Here is a 19,041-nt window from a genome sequence, read left to right as displayed (position 1 = left end):
AATGTGCAAGTGTTGATTTCCAGGGCTTCACCTACCCTCCCCACGTTGGCTTATCCATCGGCACAGCAGCTGACCCTCAGTTTGTTCTTATGGAGGTGCACTACGACAATCCATCATACACAGAAGGTTTGTACCCTCAGACTCTTTAAAACATGCAAGATTGAAAAATGTACTAGACACAAGAGTTTCTCATTGCATCAGACTGCAAACAGAAGATATGCAAAGCTGAGGCTATTTTCCCCTGCTCAGTAGTTCCTGGTTCCCAGAGTTTTTCTCGTTGCGCTGAAGTGAGAAAAACTTCACACTGTCTTAGCCTGAAGACAGTGGGAGACTCAGAGATGCAAGGAGTTGTGGACCAGGTGAATACACCTTTTATCACAACATTCTTCATGTTATCTCTCTCTCTGTGCTTTGCTTTTGCTCTGAAATCCAGATCAGAGATCCAGAAGTCTCATTATTCAGGTTGAGAAATAGCAGTATATCACCCAAAGTGCTAGATAGCATCACAGGGAATGTGCCTTTTACTTATTTTTAAAGTATTCTTTTAAAGACATCTAGCTAAACTGTGGGTAATTTCTGAGAGTGAAATAAAAACTCAGGATTCATTAGGTGAAAACAGTTTATCTTAATTGATAAGCTTCTCTTTTATAATGTTATTTTTTTAATCTTCATTCTAAAATTTATTTATACCTAAAAGAAAAAAAAAATAAGTTTTTGTGTGAAACTGGGGAGCCCCCAAAAATCTAGGATACTTCAAGGCTAACTTTTGAAAAGATTAGTAATTTTTTTTTTGTTCTTTAACAAAAATTTGTTGAGCTGCTATGTCTGAGGATATTCTGATTACTAGTACAGATGAACTGGGTAAAATCCATTGCAACACAGTGTAGTGGTCTTTTTTTACATTCCTATGTATTTAAATAAAATCCTTAGTGTTGTCTGGGACATTCCATCTTACTGTTATTCCCTCTCTTTTTGATGTCAGAAACGAACTTGCTTAAAACTGTTTTATTTAATGATAGCCACTCACCCTTCAGCATGCATGTTCTTATGTGATACAGCAATCTTTGTTTGCATCCTTGATGCTACACACTTTTCCACTAAGTACTACCTGAAAGCCTGACATGTCACACACACAAAATTTGTATCCAAATGAGTCTCTGTCCCTAAATTCACTATTTTATTTTAATATTTTAATATTTTATTTTAATGTGCTATATGATTTTGATTTAGTTTAAGTGACACACGCAAAATCTGGGAATCAGAAATATTTTGTTTCCTTCACAAGCAATGGGGACAGATTTGCTTTTTGTTGGGACAGCCCCAGGTGAACACAGGGTCTCACCAAAGACCTGAGAAAGTTCAGAGAGGATAGGCAGAGCAGGGTGTCTGTGATCTGCATGGTGTTTCTCTTCTCCCTGACAAAATGCATGGTATTAGATTGTGATAGGAGAAGTAGGGAGATGACCCAGGTGCTCCTGCTGCTTTGGTGCAGGTAGGGTGTGTGAGTCCTCCCACCCATCCTGCCACCAGGTCACCTTTCTTTTCCCATTCTGGGGTCTGTGTTTTCCAAGCTTATGTCTTGCAGTTAAGCCATCAGGTTCACCTCTGCATCTGGGGCAATGTTTGCCTAAGTGACTCAGCTTCATAGTCAGTTCTGGCTCCTGGTTAGACTCAAAAATTACTTCTAGCTTGTCTGTTTTTGAATGTTTCCTTTTTTGAAGTCGTTTACATCCCCTTTAATTTGAAAGATGACCCTTTATGGTTTTGTTTAACAAAAAACTCTTAGATATTGTAACGATTTCTGGCATTTAGATATTAGCAGCCTGCTTGAAGGGGGAATGCCACAAAAATCCAAGTTGATGAGATTACAGATAACTTCAGAAAGGGAATGAGTGCAGATTCCAAAATGAATTAAAATTGAGATGTTGTGGAACAGTGTATATCAGCTGAAATATGATTTGTATACTGCAGATTGCCTTGTAGTTCCCTACCACTTGAAATTGGTTGTGCTTAGCTCATATTGTTTGTTCTGTAATACTTACATGCTGCTCTGTCTTAGGTACTACTGGGAAGGAGTAATTTAGTGCCTCCACTGTCCCTCTCTCGTTTGCTTATCTTAAAAGAGCCTGCTGATTTCATACTGATGGAAAATTTGGTTTCAGCCATTGTTATGTCTGTTTGTTTTTTTAAAAGACTAATAGAGAAAGCCTCTTACCTCTCTGAGATACTTGGCAATGTTTTTGCATTTTTGATTTTCAAAGCTGAAATTTGAAAAGGAGCAGCAAACAGGAAGTTAACAGATGAGCTAACACAGAATTCAAGGCTTGTGCAATACAAATTAATCCTTGTTTTTGCTTATATCTTGCCTCATAAAAATGGCTAATGCAAGATAAATATTTATAATCAGTGAGTGGATGGAGGCACAAATTCTGAGTAGATATACAAACAAATGCATATGGCATTTGAATGAATGAAGTAGATTCATATTATTTCACTTTTAAAAGCTCAACCTTCTTACAGCAGGCTTTGGTTCTTCAAACTACTTTTGAAATCAAGAGAAGTCCTTGAGGGCAGGATTAAAAGCCAGTGTAGTTCTCTTGCCTTCTTTACTCAAAGTGCTGTTATTATCTTCAAGTTTGTGATTTAGGAAGTTATTTTTCATGTGTTTAGTTGATACTCTTAATTGGGGAGGTTGTTAAAGGGATGCATTTGGTCATCTGAGGCATGCTGTAATGTGACAGGCAACCTAAAAGAAAAAATATGATTAATATTAGGGCTCGAGGCAAAGGAATAAATAAATTCACAAGCAGAATATAATACACAGCTCCAAAAGTTGAAAGAAAAACAAAAACAAAAACAAACAAACAAACAAACAAAAAAAAAAAAATTTAGAATTTTAAGTTGTGCTTTAAATATTTTATTTTAAAATCATACATGGAACCTTTTGAGGTCTTATTATTTCCTTGTATTGTTTTCTATGCCTGCGATCTCCTTTCTTCTCTCTGACATCCATGTTAGGTAACTTAACAGAAGGGACTACGAGCAGCACATATTTTCCATTTGTGTCTGAACAGTGCAGATATCAACATACCATCTTTAACAACCCTCCTGTGGGCTTTCCCTATTTATTGCTTCCTGCATATGGTTTGACTCATTTCCAGGTTATTGAGGTTGATTCCTCAATTTTCATGTAAAAAACTTAGGACAAGCCTTGAAAAATGCAAAATTATTGCATTTTTATAATTTTTAATTCTGATTTACAGCCATGGCTGACTGTGTTCTTTTGTTGCAGGCTTGATAGATAACTCTGGTCTGAGGCTATTTTATACTCAAGATTTAAGGAAATACGATGCAGGGGTTATTGAAGCTGGTCTTTGGGTCAGTCTATTCCACAATATCCCACCAGGCATGCCTGAATTTGTGTCAGAGGGTCACTGCACATTGGAATGTCTGGAAGAGGTATGTCTCCTGCCTGACACCAGTGGTTTTCATGCTTAGAAATAGTTTAGGACAGTCTCTTTATCGTTTTGGGAAGACTGATGGTTGCTGGTTAAAGACATGAGCAAAAGCATCTGCTACATGCTGTTCTATAGAATTTTGAATCTTTTTGGATCTGGGTATTTTGGATGCTTGGTATTGAGGTTGCTTTTCTGACACAAGTAATACCGAATGATACTGTGTTTGCGATGATTTAATTCTGTGTTCAATATATAAACATACATTGTTTTCCAAGGCAAAGGGATCACTAACCTAAAAGAAATGTTGAGAGAGAGTAATTAAGATCTATGCACATGCTCCTAATAGTAAAGTGATTCCTAATATAACATGCTCCTAATAGTAAAGTGAAAGCCTGAAAAGTGTTCTTAGATCAACAGTATAAACTAAAGACTTGATCTGTTTTTGTTGCATGGCCCAAAGTACAAAATTATGCATTTGTTAAACACAAGGTTTCATTAAGATAGCTTAAATTTCTCTGTAGATAATGGAAATATTGTTTGAAACCAGAGATTCTTGGATACTTTGTCATTTTTAGAGAAAGATTGGATAAATGTCTGCTTTGCATGATGTGGATTGAAGGGGCAAATTATGTATGGAATTGAGTTTTGTTCTTAGTGGTGTTAAATGTTACATATTATTGTAGCGTATTTCAGCTTAAAAACACTGAGGTAATCTATTATTGTGAGGTTTCTGACCTTACACTTGAAAGCTATTGCAGTAACAGTCTATTTGTAGTTTGGGCTCTAAAGAAGAAGTGTTCAGTATATCCAAAGTTTGGCTCTGTAGTTCTCAATTGGAATGGAAGTGATGTCAGATTTACTGATTTTAAAATGTTTTGGACCAGGAAAAAAGGTCTCAGATATAAACTTACAACATTTCACTGTCTGTTGACTTGAAGATGGGAAGGGGGGATACTGTAATTAAAACCTCTTAATTTAAATTGGCACAATATTGATGTCATTCATAGCTACATAGATTTATTTATTTTTTTTTAAATAAACATCTACATTCAGCAGTATTGGTCAGTAACACTAAAGTAATGCTGATATTTTAATACAATACCTATAAAATTATGGTATATACCCCTCCAAAGGGGCCTGAACAAGCTTGAGAAGTTGATCCATGAGAATCATGAGGTTCAACAAGTCCAATAGCAAGGTGCTGCACCTGGGTCAGGGCAATCCCAGACATGAGCACAGACTGGGTGGAGAAGTCATTGACAGCAGCCCTGCAGAGAAGAACTTGAGGGTTCTGGTGGACAAAAAGCTTGACATGAGCCAGCAGTGTGTGCTTGAAGCTCAGAAGGCCAACTGCATCCTGGGTTGCATTTAAAAAGGAGTGTCTAGCAGGCTGAGGGAGGTGATTGTCCCCTTCTACTCTGCCCTGGTGAGGCCCCACTTGGAGCGCTGCATCCAGGTCTGGAGCTGACAGCACAAGAAGGATGTGGGACTGTTAGAATGGGTCCAGAGGAGGGCCACAAAGATGATCAAGGGTCTGGAGTGTCTCTCCTATGAATCTTATGAAGAAAGGCTGAGAGATCTGGGGCTGTTTAGCCCACAGAAGTGAAGGCTTCAGGGTGACCTCAATGCAGCTTTTCAGCACTTAAAGGGGACTTATAAAAAGAGAGATTCTTTGCTTAATCAGATAATGACAGAACAAGAGGGAATGATTTTAAATTAAAAGAAGGGAGATTTAGATTAGAGGTTAGGAGGAAATTCTTCACTCAGAGGGGGATGAGGCACTGGAAGAGGTTACCCAGGGAGGTTGTAGATACCCCATCCCTGGAGGTATTCAAGAACAGGTTAGATTAGGCCCTGGGCAACCTATCTAGCTGGTGGCATCCCTGCCCATGGCAGGGGGGTTGGATCTAGGTGATCTTCAAGGTCTCTTCCAACCCAAGCCATTCTATGATCCTTTGATGATGATTCTATGAAAAGTCTTAATGTATTGTTAATTACTGGCAGTCCAGTTGATTTTCATAAAAACTGGGTGGACTAGGAATTAAAATATGTTTTTATTAAAAAGAAGCAAAAAATAAAAATAAAAATCACAGCAAGATTTTAATATATAAAACCTTAATTTCACATTCTGATTTGCTTTTGCTCTAGACTGTACTTTGTCATAAACTGACAGAACATGCAATGCATTTATTAATATATGTTCACTCTGCATTACATTACATTGCATCTAAGCACACTGATGTTGTTGGTTTCCCCTGGCCAGGCTCTAGGTGCTGAGAGACCTAGCGGGATTCACGTGTTTGCAGTACTTCTTCATGCTCATCTTGCTGGCAGAGCTATCCGGATGCGCCACTTTCGCAACGGCGAGGAGCAGAAGCTGCTTGCATATGATGATGAGTTTGACTTCAACTTCCAGGAGTTTCAGTATCTGGAAGAAGAAAGAACCATCTTGCCAGTATGACACTCTTAATGTTTTCCCTTAAGTTGTTTGAGAGATCATGTACCTAACATTTACTTGTAATATACTTAAAAAACCAACAACAACAAACTATATTTATATTATAAAGCATGAAATGAAACCAGTAGGTATTCATGGGCATTTTGTGAAAGGAGTCTTTCTCTATGTATTTTTGGATGAGTCACTCATTTAAAAATTATTCACCCATCTCTTGTTCCAGCTGGCATCTGTTTTTGAAGCTTTGGCTTGATGACAGAAAGCTAAGTAGAGCAAAGAGCTGGTTGCTCCAGATCTGACCAGCAATGCGATGTGCTTGTCCTGGTGCATGTGAACAAGTCCATTACCTAATGGAATTGGTCAAATGGAAAATATCACACAACTGCATTTTGTTTATGATTTGAGCTGGAAAGACCATTGGAATGGCTGAGCTTCATGTATAGCCAGGAGCCCTGTGGTTTGATCTTCCAGGCTTCTCTTCAAGTCCCTTCCTCTCTCATGTCTCTTCTCCCACACCAAGAAACCTTGACACTTGTCGTTGAAGGAAAAAAAAAAAAAAAAAAAAAAGTTAACTTTAATTCCTACAGCAAAATCTGGATGTTCAGGTGCAGAATTTACTCTTTGAAGTCCAACTGCTAGTACTCCACGGGGACTTCAAAGACAAACTGGTGTTACCTCCTCCAGGAAAGAAATGTTGAAGGGTTTAGGAAGAGGGCTGGCAGAAGATGACAGGTTTACAGAGAAAGCCTGTAATACTTTTAGGAATATCCATGCAGATTATAGAGGAGGGCCTCTTAAAATTCAAGAACAAAAGGGAGTAGACAGCAAAAAGACAAAAAGAGGTATTTGATAGTATCAGCAACTTAAAAAAAGACAGATAGAGTAGAAGCTGGATTTTTTTTTTTTTTTCTCTGAAATGTCATTTTTGTGCCCTTTAATTGTTTTCATCTTATGCAAAATTACCAGCAAAACTCTTCATGCATCATTCTGGTATAATTCTGACCACAGTTTAATCAATTAACTAATAAGACTAATAATAATATTAAAAATTTTCATCAAAGTTCTTGTTACTCTTTTCTGATAGCTCTTCAACAGTGTATCCTTCTTTCATCTGCGCAGTCCATCTTCTTTGTTTTCTTTGTGTACTCATATCCTCTTCCGAATTTGGACCCAAAAGATGTAATCTTGCAAAAAAAACACAAAAACTTTTAGTGAATATTCTGCAGGTCCTTATACCAGGAGAGCCAGAGTCCTCCCTGGTGACAATAAGCATCTTCCTGTGGGGAGCTGGTGAAGATGTGACTGTTCACGCTCCTTCAGAAATTTCAGTCTTCATTTAGCTGGTACAAGGCTGTTACACCTTCTTGTGGTAGCCCAGACTACAGTTAGTGCTGTCACTGATCTGGCAGTGGAAAAGCCGAAAGGGAAGGAGCAGTTCTCAGCCTTTGAAGGGTAATCTGATTTCTTCAGGGAAGATTAATACAATAGGTGATATGAACAGAAGGTGGTGGTACACAAAAGTGAACCAGAGGAAATAAGCCTCTGGCATCCTTGTGACATGTGAAGTTGCCCCAAAATGTCAGATTTTTGAAGTCTATGTTCTTTAATGTTTTTGTTTCCATTTGATTATCATAGTCATTTTGAGATATATATATTTGATTGGGAGCAAAGATATTACCTTTTTATTTAAAAACATTGTAGATCTGTTTGTTAAGATAGCAAAAAGTTAATTGCATGTACTTGAGAAGGTAAGTGTTCAGCCTTTCCCATACATATCTGTTGGTGTAGCTAAGTCTTTGCCTGCCACTCCTCTTCTCCTAGGCTTGGCAGATAAATAGTTGTTATTGTGATGTGGAAAACCTTATTTTCCTGATTTGGCAAGTAATTCTATAGAAGTTGGCAGGATAAATTAGCATGGGGAGAGATACCCAAAGTAGCACTGGAAGAGTTTTGGAGCAGGACTCATTTGTATACATTGTCTACATATACAATTTTCCTGAAAATAGGCTTCTGACTGAGCACTTCCATTGCAGTTTGAAAAAATAGATCATACTCTTAATAAGGCTCTGTTTAAATCCATGGGGGATCCCTGAGGATATGGGATAATATAAATGCTAATCGCAAAGTTTTAGCATAGACCAATTACCTAATCCTTTGCTCTTTCAAAAACTCACATCAACTGCTCTGATCCTTTTAAGTTTTTGCTGTCATCCATAGTTACCCTAAGCTACTGCTCATAAACTTCATAAATGTGAACTTAAATCTTGTATTTCAGGGGGATAATTTAATCACAGAATGTCACTACAGTACTGTGGACCGAATTCGCATGACATGGGTAAGAAAAATTTTATTGGATCAAAATAAGCACACAGAAGATGAGGTGACCATTTTGGGGGACCAGAACCTTTTTCATAAGATACTATTAAACTGTGTGAGCTTTCTTGCTACTTTGTGTGCACTTAATTATGTATTGTCTTTCATTTCTAACGTTTTAAGTCATAAGGAATACTATGATCATAGTGTGATCTCTTGCATATTGCATTCATATGTCTAGTTTATAAAAATAAGCAGGCCAGAACATAAAAGATCTTGAAAAATCAGACTTCAGAAGTAAAAGGAGCAATTTCTTCATTTTATATACTAACATGTAAATTGTGCATATTCTAATGCATTATTTTATGAACTTGTTACCCATCTTTCCCTGAAGTTGTAATTACGAGTTCTTACATATTGATTTTCACTTATGCCATGACTAAGATCAGACCATTTGTGCCTAAAGTAGGACTAAGATGAGGCAGCTGGGAGCCGTGAGCCTTGGTGTGGCATGTTAGTCATGTTTTCCAGTAGCTAACTGCTCAAATAAGTACTTTGCATATGTTAGCAAGGAGTTGCAAAGACCCTCCTTGGCAGCTGCTATTCCCAGAGCAGGGCAGGAGAAATGGGTGCTCTACCTGCGCGGGCTTGGAGCTACTGCAGCAGCTGGACTGTGCCAGCTGACTGCGAAACCAGGGAGTGAGGCCAAACATGTTACATGTAGGGACAGGCATAGCTGCAGGCACCTGCCTTTTGACAGGGGAATGATCCCTTGTCCTCAGGAGGGGCTGCATCCAGATCTCCAGGAGGTGAGATCTCTTTAATAGGGAAGACCTGGTTGGTTGTGACAGCCAGAGCATAGGGAAAGCTCTTGCTGAATCATAGATTGCATGTAGGCATATGCAGTAGGTGTATAAATAAAAGCAAAATAGAAACATAGAAGCACAGAATATCCTCAGTTGGAAGGGTCTCACAAGGATCGTGTTGAACTTCTGGCTCCACACAAGACCACACAAAAATCAGACCATGTGTCTGTAGTGGGTTTACGAGGCAAGGTTTTGGTAGCAGGGGGCCATAGGGGTGGTTTCTGTGAGAAGGATTTAGAAGCTGCCCCATGTTAGGTAAGGGCCCCACTGCTGACCAGAGCCGAGCCAATAAGCGATGTTGTTTTGCGCCTCTGTGAAAGCATATTTAAGACAGGGAAAAAAACGCTGTGCCACACAGCAGCTGGGAGAGTGAGAGGAGTGAGGAACAGCCTTGCAGGCACCAAGGTCAGTGAAGAAGGAGGGGGAGAGGTGCTCCAGACGCTAGAGCAGAAGTCCCCTGCGGCCTGTAGTGAGGACCATGGTGAAGCAGGATGTCCCCCTGCAGCCCATGGAGTACCACGGTGGAGCAGGGTCCCACGCTGCAGCCCGTGGAGGAGACCACGGTGGAGCAGGTGGATGACGGAGGATGCCGCCTGTGGAAGACCCCTGCCCGAGCAGATTCCGGGCCAGACCTGTAGCCCGTGGAGAGGAGCCCACGCAGGAGCAGGTGACCTGGCAGGAGCTGCTGCCCATAGGGGAGCCAGGTTGGAGCAGTTTGCTCCTGAGGGATGGACCCTGTGGTACAGACCCATATCTGGAGCAGCTCTGGAAGAGCTGCTGCCTGTGGGAAGCCCACGCCGGATCAGTTCATCAAGGACTGCATCCTGTGGGTGGGACCCCACAGCACAGGGGACGAGAGTGACCGAGAAGGAGCGGCAGAGAAGAAGTGCTGTAGACTGACCATAACCCCCATTCCCCTGTTCCCCTGCGCCTCTTGGGGGGAGGAGGTGGAAGAGGGTGGTTGTGGGGGGAAGGTGCTTTTGGTTTCTTTCTTTTGTTTCTCACTTCTCTAGCTTGTTAGTAATAAGCAATAAATCTTACTGTCTCCCTATGCAGAGTCTGTTTTGCCCATTACAATAATTACTGCGTGATTTTCTCGTCCTTATCTCAAGCTTTGAGCCCTTTTCACATATTTTCTCCCCATTCCTCTTTGAGGAGGGGGAGTGAGAGAGCGGCTGTGGTGGAGCTCAGCTGCCCACTCGAGCAGAACCACGACAGTGAGAGCATTGTCCAAATACTTCCCTAACCCTCAGCCTGACCCCCCCATGTCCCAGATCCATGCTGCTCCCTCGGGTCCTGTCGCTGTCCCCAGAGAGCAGAGCTCAGTGCCTGCCCCTCCGCTCCCCTCCTGAGGGAGCTGCAGGCTGCAGCTTCCTTCAGCCTGCTCTGCTCTGGGCTGAACAAGACAAGGGACCTCAGCTGCTCCTCATACATGTATGTCTTCCCCTCTAGACCCTTCACCATCTTTGTAACCCTCCTTTGGACACATTCTAATAATATTATATCCTTCTTACATTGTGGTGCCCAAAACTGCACAGAGTACTTGAAGTGAGGCTGTACCAGAGCAGGTAAATCACTCCCTTCATCCGGCTAGCAATGCTGTGCCTGATGCACCCCACAACGTGGTTGGGCCTTTTGGCAGCCAGGACACACTGGTGACTCAGATTCAACTTGCCAGTGACCAAAACCTCCCTTTCTATGGGGCTGGTCTCCAGCCTCTCATTCCTCAGTCTGTACATATAGCCAGGGTTGCCCCTTCCCAGGTGCAGAATCTGGCACTTGCTCTTGTTAAACTTCATGTTGTTGGTGATTGCCCAGCTCTCTAATTTGTCAACATCTCTCTGCAATGCCTCTCTACACTCAATAGAGTCAGCAGCTCCTCCCAACTTAGTGTCATCTGTAAACTTACTCAGTACACCTTCAAATCCTGCATCCAAGTCATTTACAAAGACAATAAAGAGATCTGACCTCAAAATGGAGCCTTGGAGAACCCCACTAGTTACTGACCACCAGCCTGATGTAACCCCATTTACTATAACCCTTTAAGCCTGCCCAGTCAGCCAATTGTTCACCCATTGTATTATGTTTTTATTTATCTGTATACTAGGCATTTTGTCCAAATATAGAGAATCAAGTCCTTTCAGTTTTTGTTGAGCCAGCTGTATAACTGAGTGAATTATGCATAGAAACAATGAAATATATTTAAAAAAATGTGTATGTTGGTAAGCACACCAGTGTGCTTCCCTGGTAAAGCACTCTTCAAAAAGGAGGTGTCCTATAGTAAATCTATGGTCTGTGGTCTTAGCTTACTTTTTGGGGGTAAGTTAACTGAATGCTGTAATTTTAATTGATATGACACTTCACAAACTGATGCATGACGGCATGTAGCAAGGCAGTGAAATATTTCTGAAGGTGCATAGGTTGGAATGCTGATAGGAAAAGATAATTTCATAAAGCCTGGCATGGAATTTTAACAATTTCAGTTAAACAGAATACCTCAAAATGCGTGCAAAGAGTTTGCTGATCCTTGTATCCTTGTTCAGAATTAAATCAGTTGCTTTCTGTCTGTTGCTGGTATTTACTAGTGAAAAGCAAGCAGTTGGAGTTTAATTATTCAATCCTATCATACTTCAGGATCAAGTCCAGGTAGTCCTATTTTTCTGTGTGGTGATTACACTAGCTCTTGTGCCTTGGTTCATGAATTTATGAGATCTGTGGGAACAGTCCCACAAATCTGTTTTACTAGATAAAATATAACTATATAAATATAAAAACCGTAACTATATAACTATACAACACAACTCTTTTTCTTTCTCACTCTTTATCAAAATATGTAGTCTATGTAAAAACATATTACATCCCTTCCTCCATTTTGCTAGGCAAAGCTCATTTGATTTCCTTTTAAAAAGACTAATTATCTTACTAGATTTTTCCTGAATCTGCTCCATTTTGAAGACATCTTTCTGAAACATGGTACATATAAGGACTGTGGAAACAACCAAAAGTAAATCTGAACTTCTCAGATCATACTCTTCAACACAACTGGAGGCTTATTTTATTGATAGGTGTTCCTTCTGACATTTTTTAAGCTCCGGAGCTGTTGTTTGAGCTTGCAGTGTATTTTATAATTAATTATGCAAAAACTTCTTTGTATTTAATAACCTAATGTGAAAGGTAAACCTGTTGAATTGGCCTTCCTGATACATATTTCATTAACATATAAATACTAATCAGTGTTTCTATCTGTGGAATTCTAATGCTATCTCGATTAAAAGAAAAATCCCATTTTCAGGGTGGTCTGAGCACCAGGAATGAAATGTGCCTGTCATATCTGCTCTATTACCCACGAATCAACCTCACACGGTGTGCAAGTATTCCAGACATCATGGAACAACTCCAGTTCATTGGTGTTAAGGAAATCTATAGACCAGTCAGGCAAGTAAAATATTTATGAGTTCAGTACCTCTATCTCTGTTTGTTACTATAATCTGTAGTCTTACAGGGTCATTTCTATAGTCCTTATTTCTTTCTGATAGTGCAATGTGTTGCAGATCCCTCATGCCACCTCATTTTGGTGAATAACCTGTGCAACTACTTATTTCTCCTGCCAAATTGTTTTATTATTTTGTCTTTTTTTTTTTTTTTCCTTGAAAAGTTATTTCTTCAGTTAAAGAAATATATTTTCTTACAGTAGTTACCCCACCAATAACCATAAAAAAAAAAAAGTATCAATGTCATATCAGTGTTTCAAATTTATCAGTTTATCAAAACATGTCAGTGTTTCAGTTACAGAAATAAAGGATATATAGATAATTTTGAAAAATTAGGACTTTGGGACCACGAGAGTTGAATTAGCCTGTGTAGATCTGTTGTCATTAATTCTGCTGCAGCTGATCAGTGCAACCAAGAGAAGAATTGATACTAAAACTGTTTCTCACATCTGGAACTCTGTGCTGTTTCAGTGACACTGACAAGAACGCACAAAATGGGAAGAAGCTGTAAATTAGAAAAAAATGGAGGGGATGAGAGAATATTAAAACATTCATAATAAAAGATAAAATAGTAGATTAAGCACCATGATGGGGAGATGGAGCTCTAGAAGAATAACATGTCAGAAGACAATATACAAAGTAAGTAGAGAAAAATGGAGAATAAGTGGTAGGAATCTAGCCAAGAGGAAGAAGAGTATTTTGGTTAGCTGTTGACTGCAGAAATTGGCACTTCTGTGCAAACACATTGTCTTCTGAGACTTTGATTCCTGCTTTTCAGGGAAGCAGGTCACTGCACATTTTTGAGAGGTAAAAAGGACTGTTAGAAATACACCTCCCTAGTTCCATGATCAGTTTTAATTCCTTACAGAAATAACCCACAAAATGCTGAACATTGGCCTGCTGCTCAGCTTGAAAGGGGGAATATCATTCTGTTGTAGGTTCTGACTACTTCAGTGGGCCACAAATGTTCAATATGTGGGTTCAATATGTGAGTGGTGTGGGTGGAAGGGTGCTGTTACCGTTCAGGCAACTCTGGATCTCTAATAAACATCATGAAGGTCCATGAAATTCAGCTGGCATCTGGCTTCTGGCCTGTGAGTTTGCAGAGGGTGTAGCACAGGGAGGAAGGTTAAATCAGGTGCTGCAATTTATTCATTAAGTCTTTAAGACTTTATTCATTAAGAACTCTTGCTGACCTTCATCATGAAGGTGTAGGCAAAAACATGTCTCGCACTGAATCGTTGGATCTAACTTTTCTACCCTTTTCATTTCACTAGGTTGACCTGCACAATGATATTGTTCACTATGAGCAATTGTGATTTCCAGAATCTAACAAAAAATTGGGGTTTTGTAGAAGATGGGAAGAAGCCTACTATGAACAGGATATATGTGTGTGAAGATATAAAAATCAATGAAAAGCATATTTTTTCAGATATCAAATGTTCCTTACAATGCCCAAAATGAAAGCATCTCAGTAGAGGATCAGCAGTGGAAGTGATTGCAAACATAGCATGGGAATAGTCTGAAAGGGACAGTTCGCAAATTAATGAAATACAGAAAAATAAGTATCAGACTCTAACTGCAAAGTAATTTGATGTACAGGCTTACTGGTCTTAGTTTTGAAGTTTACACCCAAGACTGAAGAGTCTGAAAGAGTCAGAATGCAGCCAATGTCTACTTCAGTTTTAATGATATTTCTACTTACAATCACTTTTAATACAGGGAGAACACAGTTTCTAAATCAGTCCTAGCTAAAAGAGTCTTTCTGAGGTTATAAAGAAAATATTCTAACAATTGTATGCTCTCTTGAGTGCTCATTCATGATAACTGTACTTAAGAAAAAAATGTACATTTGGCCTGGGGAACTAAAGATGTTTTGAATAAAGTATGCAGACTGTCTGCTGCAAATGGAAGAGTAATTAGAAGAAGAGATTATTAATGCCTCTAGTATTTATGACCTAATCCACAATTCTTGTTTCATTAAACTCTGTCAGCCTAAGGATATGTGACCTGATACTCATCTCTCTTGTGTCAGTTTTACACTGGAATTGCTTCACTGACTGCTTTAAAGTCTCTCTTGACTTACACATGAAGGCAGCTGGAGGCAGGATCAAGGCACTGGTGGCTCACTTTAAAACTCCTTTTCTTCCTCAGCCTGGTGGCCCAGACAGTGGTATAAATCATGAGGAGTTAAGATTAAAGTGATTGGGCTACAATAGTGTAAAATAGGTGTCTGATTAAAATTATGTCCTCCATGCCTATATATTGAGTGGAGCTGAACTTTGGCATGGGCAGCCCTTTAACCAAAGCAAATGGGAGACAACATACTGCAAGATAACATGGGTCTGTCAGTTTTAAAAAAGGTAACGTGCTTCAGCGTGTTTTTAACCTAATAATTAGGTTAGTTAGATAAAGTTTTAGCCACTTTATTTTTTTTTGCACAAAGTTTACATAACTTTCTGTTCTTAAAAACTTTCCACACTCACCATGCTGTTTTTCATTATTTCCAGTAGAGACAAGATAAAGCAAGAAAAATAGAAAAAGTTTTCTTTACCTTAAAAAAAAAAATCTTCATTATTATATTTGAGTTTTCTCTACTAAATGAAAGACAAAGACATTCCTTCCCTTCCCATATCTCAGGATGGGCATGGTGAAAGGGACTGACCCCACTTGTTCAGGAAGAGGTTTGCCAAATGTTGGTGAATTCTCAGCCCTCTTACAGCAGTGCAGCAGGTCTCTATCCCAACCCTTGCCAAAAGTTCCCTTGTGGGCAGAGCACTGGGACATGCCAAAAGACAACATCCAGAACACTGGTTATTGTCATTTGATCTTTTGTCACTGTTGCCAACCTAGCACCCTGGTGCTCGGATGAAGTTTGACTTGTTATCTGAGTTATGACCACAGCTTGGCAGAGCAATCTGGAAGCAGCTTCCTAATGGCAAACATTTCTTTACAACAGTCTGGCAAGCTTAGTAGAGAGTGTGACCTTTTTTTTTTTTTTTTTCTCCAGGGGTGAGGTTACAATAGAAGTTCTGTTTTGGACAGCCTGTGTATTCAGTTTGTAGATGAGAACAGCAATGTATTCCTTAACTTAAAATCCTTAATTTTTAAAAGCATCTGGTGGCAAGTTCGAAACTGATGACAAACTTTCATAGTCCTGTTAATGTCAGTGACACTGTGTCAGTTTTCACTAGCAGAGAATGTAGGTGAGAATATGAATTATGTATATATATGCATATTAATAGTGCCTTTGTTTTTGTGAGTAAATTCTCCAAAAGCTTTTCCTTATCAGTTCCAACTTGATGTCATATATCTTTATTATTATTATTTTTTTTTAATTCTTTGTATTTATTTTTCTTCAGGACTTGGCCTTTTATTATCAAGAGTCCTAAGCAATATAAAAACCTGTCATTTATGGATGCAATGAACAAGTTCAAGTGGTCCAGATCAGAGGGTCTCTCCTATAATGAGCTTGTTCTTAAACTACCAGTGAATGTGAGATGTTCAAAAACAGACAATGCAGAATGGTCGGTAAGTCTATTCCTACAAATTTCTCTAAGTGTTAAAAAGGAGAAGGCTAAAATGCAATGAAACAAATGGGGTTAACCATGCTTGATTGAATATGAATAAATACCTGGCTTCAGACTCTTTACATGGCCATTGAAGACCTGCAGTAACAAATGATGAGAATGTTTTATCAATGCTTTCACGTAACTCAAGTTCTATAACTGTTTAAAAAGAATAGAAAAGCTGGAGCTTTGATCAGCATTTGGGTTCAGTGATAGGAATATGGACTTTTCCACAGTGTGTAGGACTCAGATGAAAGAGCAACCATGTGTGTCAAAGTTAGAAAGCTAGTTTCCATTGGCTCCCTCTATTGGCAGGGTCTTACGTTAGGGCCTTGCAGTGGAGGATTTGAAATTCCTGGATTTCTTCTCTGAATCACTTTGTAGGGGAAAGCATATTGACTGCATAAGGAAGCCTCAAGAATCTGCCTTCTTAACTCTTAAACCACATAGAGCTACATGAACAGTCTTCCAATATCTCTCACTTTTCTGTTGATCTTCTGTCTTAGAGATGTAGTGGACCAAAAAAGTGCATTGACCCTGTCTCTCTTTTTTTTGTCCACCTTTGGAAGATTTTAACTTCTAGATTAGAAAACGTAAGATAAAAATAATTACCCAGTAGGTTATTATTTATTCTAAATGTCAGTAGACACTACAGACCTTCTGTGAAAAGTACTCATTGACTACATGTGATTGACTACATGTGATGATAATACATATGACTATTCACTGTTTTTGGTTAAGCTTCTTGACCTTTGCAACTGCTGGCCAGTAGCAACCACTTAGCTGCTCTTTCACTGATTATTTGTCAGAGGACAAGTTAAGAAGATGGAAAACACACGGAAATTTTATCAGAAGGGGATAGGCATCTATTTGTTAAGCTTTTTTTTTTTTTTCTTCTGGAAAATGGTGTTCCCCTTTATCTTACAGGATAAAAGAACAATACTTATGACTTAAAGAACATATTCAAAGAGTGAGTTAACTGGAAATTGGAGTTCTTAGTGCTTCCTTTTTATCACCAGTTTCCTATTTCAAGTGACTTGGGCATATTCTTCAAAGATATGATTAGGACTCTTTCCTTTTCTTTCTCTTATTAGTAATATTATGTGTAATTGGCTATCCTCATCAAAATCAAGAACAGATTTAACCTGAATGTCCAAACAATCAGTGAGTTGTTACAAGAAGGAAAAACTTGAAGTGGAGGAATTAATTTGATAAGACCTTCATCCTGCTGAAGGGATGGCTTCCTGAGCAGTTTTAGCTTTGTGTTGTATTTTCTAAGAATAAATCCACATTTAGATTATTTTTTTCTGCTGTGAAGAATAATTGCAACATGGAAAAACAAGCACATACTGTACAGGTGGCCATTCAAACTTTCAAAAATGCTTGTGCCCAGGGGCTCACTTTTCACAGAACTTCTTTTGTTCAACATAAACCTGTCAGTGTTTCCTTTAATTCAATAATTAAACCATGCAAGTAGGGAGTACATTTGGAAATGCATAACTAAGTGGTGTACCAAAATCTCTCTCATTTCATGTCAAAGCCAGGAGAGGCTTTGGTATGGAGGTATGCAACCTCCATAAAAACTGTACTGAATTCTAAAGGAAGCATAAAAATGCTCAATATATAGAAATATGACACTACTCTAGGTGGCCCTGCTTCAGCAGTGGGGTTGGACCATATCACCTCCACAGCTGCCTTCCAGCCTCAACCATTCTGTGGAACATGTGTGCACAATTAACTGGTTTCTACATGCAAGTATAAGCCTTGTATGCACCAATGAACACTTTCAATTGTCATCCAATATACCAAAAGCACTGTAATGCTGTAATCTTCCATTTTCACCTTCCAGAAGGATGAAAAAAAAGACAAAACCAACCAAACAGTCTCACAAACCAAAACAAGGTCATACAAATCAACAAACAAAAGCTTGGCCTTGCTTTTTAGGAGAGGGTGCCAGTGTGTGCAGTTGTTCCCAAGCTGAGAACAATGGATCTGCACACTGAATGATCATTTGGCATGCAATATATTAATATTTTTACTGAGTTTGATGTCTCCACAGTGAGAGTCACAACCGCAATACAAAGCTAACAACAGATTCTCATGCGATTTGCTAACTAGTTAGAGAGCAAAATAGATTTCTAATCGTATATGATGAAACTGTTTTATTTTATTTTAATTGCAGTTCCAGGGCATGACGGCTTTACCCCCTGAAATAGAGAGGCCATACAAGACAGAACAAGTAATATGCAGCTCATCTTCCTGTTTAAGTTGCAGTTTATTCGTCGCCCTGTTGTTCTTTGTACATATCACAGCCAGTACCATAGGAAACATTGGACCCTTTGTACAATAATTTTTATTCATTTGTGTTCTGTATGCCACGCAAGTTCTGATGTGTTTGCACTGTTGCTATTGTAGATTTATTTTTTTACATATTAATAAACTAAATTCGCTAGTTCAAAATAAAATGTGTACTTCCTCTGAGAACTGTGGTTTATTTGATTTTCAATGTAAAGTATATATACAACACAGTAGGTACACCATCACGTTGCATATTGAAATCTTTTCACATACCATTTTGTTACACTTTGTCCTGGCTCCTCACATGGCGTTTTCAAAACCAACTATGTATATGGGTAAAATTAATAAACTAAAAGCAACTTAGTTAACCACATTCAACCTGGAGTGTGCTGTATTATTTTGTCTTGGTTCTTGACATCTGCAGGTTATGAAGTCATTGCTGCAAGGACAAGTCTTGCAAACATGTATTTGGGCATGTCTGACACCTGCACTGAAGCGACAGGAAGGATTCATCCATGGGGGACATTTCTAGAAGCAACACATTGCGATAGGTCTCTCCTCCCAAAAGAAGGGAGTGCTACAGGTGTGAAA

General features: G+C 39.0%; 1 protein-coding gene across 1 annotated transcript in view; it reads left to right on the top strand.

The window, feature by feature from the left end:
• Window positions 1-18,814, top strand: part of MOXD1 (monooxygenase DBH like 1) — a 54,500-nt gene extending 35,686 nt beyond the window's left edge. The window contains exons 6-12 of the mRNA XM_082757883.1: window positions 24-126; window positions 3,293-3,459; window positions 5,722-5,913; window positions 8,189-8,248; window positions 12,385-12,527; window positions 15,946-16,114; window positions 18,335-18,814. Of these exons, the coding sequence (XP_082614009.1) occupies window positions 24-126; window positions 3,293-3,459; window positions 5,722-5,913; window positions 8,189-8,248; window positions 12,385-12,527; window positions 15,946-16,114; window positions 18,335-18,502 (1,002 nt within the window). The 3' untranslated portion in view covers window positions 18,503-18,814. The remainder of the gene's footprint in view (window positions 1-23; window positions 127-3,292; window positions 3,460-5,721; window positions 5,914-8,188; window positions 8,249-12,384; window positions 12,528-15,945; window positions 16,115-18,334) is intronic.
• Window positions 18,815-19,041: the final 227 nt, after the last annotated feature.

The sequence above is a fragment of the Aythya marila genome, assembly GCF_965140915.1.
Source record: "Aythya marila genome assembly, chromosome: 3".
Classification (NCBI taxonomy): Eukaryota; Metazoa; Chordata; class Aves; order Anseriformes; family Anatidae; genus Aythya; species Aythya marila.
The sequence above is the reverse complement of the archived record's forward strand: the minus strand, read 5'-3'. Positions and strand labels throughout refer to the sequence as shown.